General features: G+C 43.0%; 1 protein-coding gene across 2 annotated transcripts in view; it reads left to right on the forward strand.

Moving 5' to 3' along the window:
- RIDA (reactive intermediate imine deaminase A homolog) overlaps positions 1 to 5,961 on the forward strand; it is a 23,499-nt gene that overhangs the window by 13,230 nt on the left and 4,308 nt on the right. Inside the window, exons 1-4 of one of the 2 annotated variants that reach the window (XM_018556162.1) lie at positions 117 to 253; positions 3,222 to 3,339; positions 3,742 to 3,796; positions 5,460 to 5,528. In XM_018556162.1, the coding sequence (XP_018411664.1) occupies positions 189 to 253; positions 3,222 to 3,339; positions 3,742 to 3,796; positions 5,460 to 5,528 (307 nt within the window). In that variant the 5' untranslated portion in view covers positions 117 to 188. Of the gene's footprint in view, positions 1 to 116; positions 254 to 3,221; positions 3,340 to 3,735; positions 3,797 to 5,459; positions 5,529 to 5,961 lie in introns of those variants that run through there. The other variant, XM_018556161.1, reaches the window with a different exon arrangement.

Consider the following 5,961-nt stretch of genomic DNA (forward strand, 5'->3'; position numbering starts at 1 on the left):
TTTTTTTTTTTTTTTTTTTTCACATGTTTCCTTTAAGCAGGACTTTGTGGCGCCAGTTGGAAAGGGACCAAGATAACAGCTACAGCCCTCTGACTGGCTAAAATTGTACGTCAATAAGAATCAAAGGTTACATTTTGCTCTGGAGCTATAGGCTGAAGAATATACAGGCAGGTACCGGCTCCAGAAGCATGTCCGCTACACTGAGACGTATAATATATACTGACAGAGCCCCTGCAAGGCGCGATATCTACAGGTAAAGTTTCTCACCTTTACCTGCAAATCCCTGCTACTCATTACATTATTTTAGTGTGTTGCGTTTATGTCACCAATCAATAATAAACTGCTTATTACTGATGTATAGTTGCTGTTATACTGTCTATCCCTTTGACAGTGGACACTACAAGGTCCAGCATGCCTTGCCAGTCTGTGTCTTGCTGGGACTTTCAGTTCTGCAGCAGCTGGAGAACTGTAGGTTCCCTGGGTTTGTAGCAATAAGTAATGTATAAACTGTAATAAGTACACAGGGGTTCTGGTTTGATACCATGTTTACTTGCACAGATTGAAAGCCCAATTTCACTTTTTACCTAAATTAAATAAGTTACATGCATTTCAGATGCAAAATCCTCCACTTTGTTTTCCTTAAAGTGACATTAAACCCTCAGATTTTTTAACATAAACCAATACTGTAATGTGTGCCTTACTGTAATCCATGGTTGTTTCCCTTCTCTTTGCTGCTCTTCCTTTTAAATCCTCATGTCTTCTCATGCTGGGGGAGAACTTCCCTTTTCAGCTCAGGGCCTCTTCCTGTAGTGCTGGCTCAGGTTTCAAGCCTATAGAAACCTACACACAGACACCGTGTATCCATTCCAGAGACAAGGCAGCCTGCTGCAAAACAGAAGTTCTGCAGAGCATGAGAACAGATACAGATTTAAAAGGAAGAGCAGCAAAGAGAAGGGAAACAACCATGGATTACAGTATTGTTTTATGTTAAAAAATCTGAGGGTTTAATGTCACTTTAAGCCCCTCCCCCCAATAACGTTTGCTACGCATGTGTAGTGTTTTTGCATATCTGCATAGGGCAGCCCATTCGTTTCAGTGGGCTGCTCTACGCGCTACAAATGCAGCAAAAAGCTCATGCAACAGTATGAGCTGTGAGCTTTGTGTGGTTTTCGACGACGTCTTTGCCGCTTGTTGTGGCGCTGAGACATATGTTTTGGGGGTGCTTTAACAATAATGGCACTGCAAGCGTGATGTGTGCTTTTTGCATGTTTTGTAACTGCAATTGGCAAGTGGGAATGAGGCCTACTCTGTAGCCACAGCCTACAGAGTAAAAAAAAAACCCTTGCTCTGTGTGGGGAAGCAGTAATCTCTTTGCAGAGATCTGACACTGACCCCTGGTGAGTCAAATCCAGAGCTCGCTAATCAGTGGTAAACATGAGCTGTACTGATGCAGTCAGACCTCACCGAGCACAAGTGTCCCATTCTGCAGCTGCTGGCAGGGGACAGGCTTTGCTACTCAGGCTGTAGCTGCTTTAGAAAAAAAAAAACATTTGAACACCATTTGTTTTGATGTCCCTGGAATGTATTCAGCTGATTTCAACTAAATGTTTAATTTGGCCTTAAAATAACACTATAACAAATCTGCAATGTTGTTTAAAAGAAAACTGTGGGGTAACCTTTTTATCCCATAGTTCTCTTTAGGGTCATGGGAGGGCATATACTAACGTTCTCCCGTGACCCAAACCTCAGTATATAGCGAGCTATCGCAACATGGCGATGCACAATGCTATTGTTTCCCATTCTCTTATAGTGCTGTACTGACTTGATACACTAAGCTTTGACCTGGGGTTTACTGGTCTTGACCTAGGATTTGCCCTGTGCTGTAAGGTTCAGTGTGGGGTCTATGGTGGGGTCTCACCAGGGGTCCCAGTCGGTCTTGTGGGCAGCGGGTTTATACAGGAAGGAGGAAATTTTGCTGCCGGCGATTTAGACCTTCCTGTGAACGGTATCGGTGCTCAGTATTGGGGCATTTTCACCAGTATTAGTACTTGTGAAAATGCCCAGTATCTACACCGGTATCGGTGCTAGGGCTGCAACAACTAATCGATTAAATCAATCATGAGAATAGTTGTCCGACTCTCATTGTCGATTAGTTGGGGGGGGGGATTTTAAATGCAACTAATCAATTAATTGGAAAAAATAATCGGGCAACTAATCGATTTTGAAAATAATTATTTGCTGCAGCCCTGATCGGTCGCATCCCTAGTTCATGCTCCATTTACTGAAATATGCTTTTTTTATAACAAGTTATAGAGGTGTGTAAGCTGAATGCTCCGTACTGCTTTGTGCTAGTCCAGCTGCATGGGTTGCTTTCATAATAAAAGCAATACTGCAAGCCTCGATGATTTGGTGATGTCATTATACAGATAAGCATTCAGAACACACTTCATTAAGAAGCCAATAGGTATAAATCAAAGTAATAACTTCCATGTAGTTACCCAGCAAAGCAAGAGAAGTAGAACTTGTACAAGGCAGTCAGAAAATTCAATGCTGTCAGCAAGTGGCTGGATGACCCTTGACCTGTGGCTAAATAAGTAAATGAAGAATCAGGAGGAGTTGTCCCGTCCTGGCCAATAAGCCCCAAGCAGTGCCATATTCCCAGTCACCCTCCCCGCTGCCTTTCTACTTGTCTTACAAGCTTTTTCTATTGTCGCTGCTAATATTTTTTTAGGCCGATGACACTTGGTTAGCAGTACATATGCCTCTCATGTGTATGAAGACTGTAATATATCACATGTAAAGCTCATTGCTGTCACTCAGCTGCTTTATGGCATGTATTGTAAACCTATCTGCAGCAGATAATACAGGTGTGAGAAAACTGGTTCCAGTTCGGTCTCATGCACATGGCGTTAGAAGCTGCGATTTCATGCAGCTGCTGTGCCCATTCAAGTGTGCAACGATATAGAATGGGGGGAATTTATCAAAACCTGGAGCAGTTGCCCATGGCAACCAATCAGCATCTCTCTTCAGTTTGTTAAGGTAATATTTGAAAATGAGAGAGAGAGAGAAGCTGTTTGGTTGCAGTACAATCTGCTTCAGATTTTTGTCTGCTCCAGTTTTGATCAATTCCCCCCAATGTGTCTCATTTTAAATACGTAAAACATCATAAATAAAATCAGTAAAGCTGACGGTGAATGTGTCGTCTGCTTTTTACTTTTCAGTCAGGCGGTTGTGGTGGATAAAACCATGTATGTGTCTGGTCAGCTTGGCATGGATCCAGCAAGTGGACAGCTTGTGCCTGGAGGAGTAAAGAATGAGGCACAATCTCAATTCGAAGCTGTTCCCTGCAGTACCTCTGCTGGCCACAAGATGTCCTCAGTCTTCAGAGTGAAATGATGGCCAATGTCTCCCAACCCAGAAGGATGAGATTAGACTGACTGCAGCCTAAAATGCTCCTGCCTCCCAAGCACAGCGCCCTGCACTTAGTGTATTACTGTTTCCCTGATGTCATCCAGTTGCTGAAATTTGCTTGTTATAGAATTCCAGCATTTGGGGCAGCCCGGATGCTAAGGACTACATATAACATGTACAGGTACTGCTTGGTACTTGCATTGTAGTTCTAGAGCTTGTTTTGATACTTTTATGATCGTGACAGGAGGCTTCACAGGCAGAACAATCTGATAATATGCTGCTCTTTGTACAATCCAGTAACCATATGTAAAAAACTTTTATTCCAACCAGGCACTGGTAAATATGGGAGAGATCCTGAAAGCAGCAGGATGTGATTACACTAATGGTATGTAATGTCTTTGCACTTTGTCCCATATTAGGTTGGTTTAGTAAGGCAAATAGCAGTGAAAAGGACAAAAACCCTAGAAACCAAGACACCTCCATATTTCAGGTGACCGCAGGGAACTGAAATATTGTAACTACAGGTCACTCGAGATTTCCCTTTGCAATGTTTTATTGAACATGCCAACACAGAGTTTGTTTTCTCCCTGTACTCCCTCTCCATCCCTGCCCAGGTTTTATTACCTGTTGATCCAGTTATTGAGCTTGTATTTTTACACTCTGTAATAGGGTGACAACGCTGTTTCCTCTGCAGTTAATTTGCACAGCAGTGTTGTCACCCTGTGGACAGGGTAGCCTTAGATGGACATGTAGTTTTCATAGACTTTAAGTTCAGACAAATTTAAAGGCCAACTCTAGATAACACTTTTAACCACCTTAAGCCCAGCCGTTGTAATTGAACGGCCGGGCTGTGGCTTCCTGGATGCAGGTGGGCATTTATAAATGTCCTTGCCTGTCCCCCGCTTGTGTGCACCACCCAGTGTGCGCACGAGCAGGAAAAATGTTTGCATTTTATACAGCAGCTAGAGATGGCTGTACAAGCGTTTGGAGGGACATCAGCACACAATCTCCCGCCGATGCAGGAGTGATGTGTATTACATCACTTCCGCATTTAGCTGTCATTTCTCTGGCTTCTGTAGCCAGAGAGAAGCTGATGAAGCTTCATCAGCTTCTTTGGGGGTCCCTAGGTGACATTAGGGGTCTTAAAGACCCCTGATGTCTCTATGAAGAGGACGACCTGTCACATCCTCTTTGCTATCACATAGGGGCCTTCTTATCCTCCTATGTCATTGCAATAATGTTAAGTGTAAAAAAAAAAAAAAGGTAACAAAGAAATTAAGTCACATAAAAAGGCAGTTGCTTCAGGTGGCATCTCATTGGGTCAAGTGGCTCCCTGCGGCCCCAAGTCCTCAATCTCTTTCTGCATAAAAATAAATTAAAATATAATTATAAATAAAATAAAGAATATTTGAAAAAGTTAGAAAAAAAACATTCGGTTTCAGCCTGACATTTTTTTTCATTTCGGTGCACCTCCTAGTTTCCAGCTCTAAAAACTGTGCTTAGTAGATGAGCCCTAATGCTGGAGACTTTAATGCCTAAATAATTTTGGAACTTAAAGATTAAAGTGACATTTAAAGTCAATAATTTTTTTTCCTACCCCCAATGTTAATGTCAGCACTTACCTTAAATGATGTTTATTAATCCGATCTTCTTTCCTGTCCTTTCCGTCTGTCTCTCCAGCGCTGCTGCGGGTCTCTGATCCAGCGCTGACTCCTCTGAGCTTGCTGGCACTTCCTGTCCCACGGTGTCTGCATGCGGGTGCACGCGTCCATGGACTTACCTTGTGTCTCTCCTCGCGTCCCGGCCGCAAATGTGAACTGCGCATGCGCCCGCCCCCGAGTTGCTTTGCGGCCGCCCGAGGATCTTCACATTTTCGGACGGGAGCACGCGGGGAAGACACAGGTGAGTATTAACCTCTGTTAAAGTGGTTTTGTTTTTTTACACTTTTTGCATAGATCTAATGCTTGCAAGCAGTAGATCTATGCAAAAGAAATGGAGGCTTTAATTATCCTTTAATTGACCTGTGTTTAATTTCCTTTTTGTTTCAGTTGTAAAAACCACTGTATTATTGGCAGACATCAATGATTTCAATGATGTCAACGACGTTTACAAGCAGTGTAAGTACTTGTAATACAGTTCATGTTACACAGTACATTGTCTAGATCAGTGGTTCTCAACCTGTGTAACCTCAGGACCCACATTTGTCCTTGGTCATGAAGTCGCGACCCAAGTCGCACCGCATTGGAACGCACGGCATTGAGGTACCGCACGTTCCGATGCGGGCAATCAAACTGTGTACAGGAGATGCGTTTGGGGTGCCGTTCAAATGAATGGCAATGCAACACAACTCCCACACCAGAATTTGCGGTAGGTGCGATTTTTGCGTGGTACAATACAGTAATCGCAATGGACTGTGCAATTAACGCTCTGTACTAGTGTGAACGGACCCTCAAAAATACTGTCAGACACACACAACCACAGACACAATCTCTCACACTCACATACACACTTCACAATAAAATACATTTGATTTCCTTTTTTTAAGATCCA

The sequence above is a fragment of the Nanorana parkeri genome, unplaced genomic scaffold (genome assembly GCF_000935625.1).
Source record: "Nanorana parkeri isolate BGI_ZX_2015 unplaced genomic scaffold, ASM93562v1 scaffold226, whole genome shotgun sequence".
NCBI lineage: Eukaryota > Metazoa > Chordata > Amphibia > Anura > Dicroglossidae > Nanorana > Nanorana parkeri.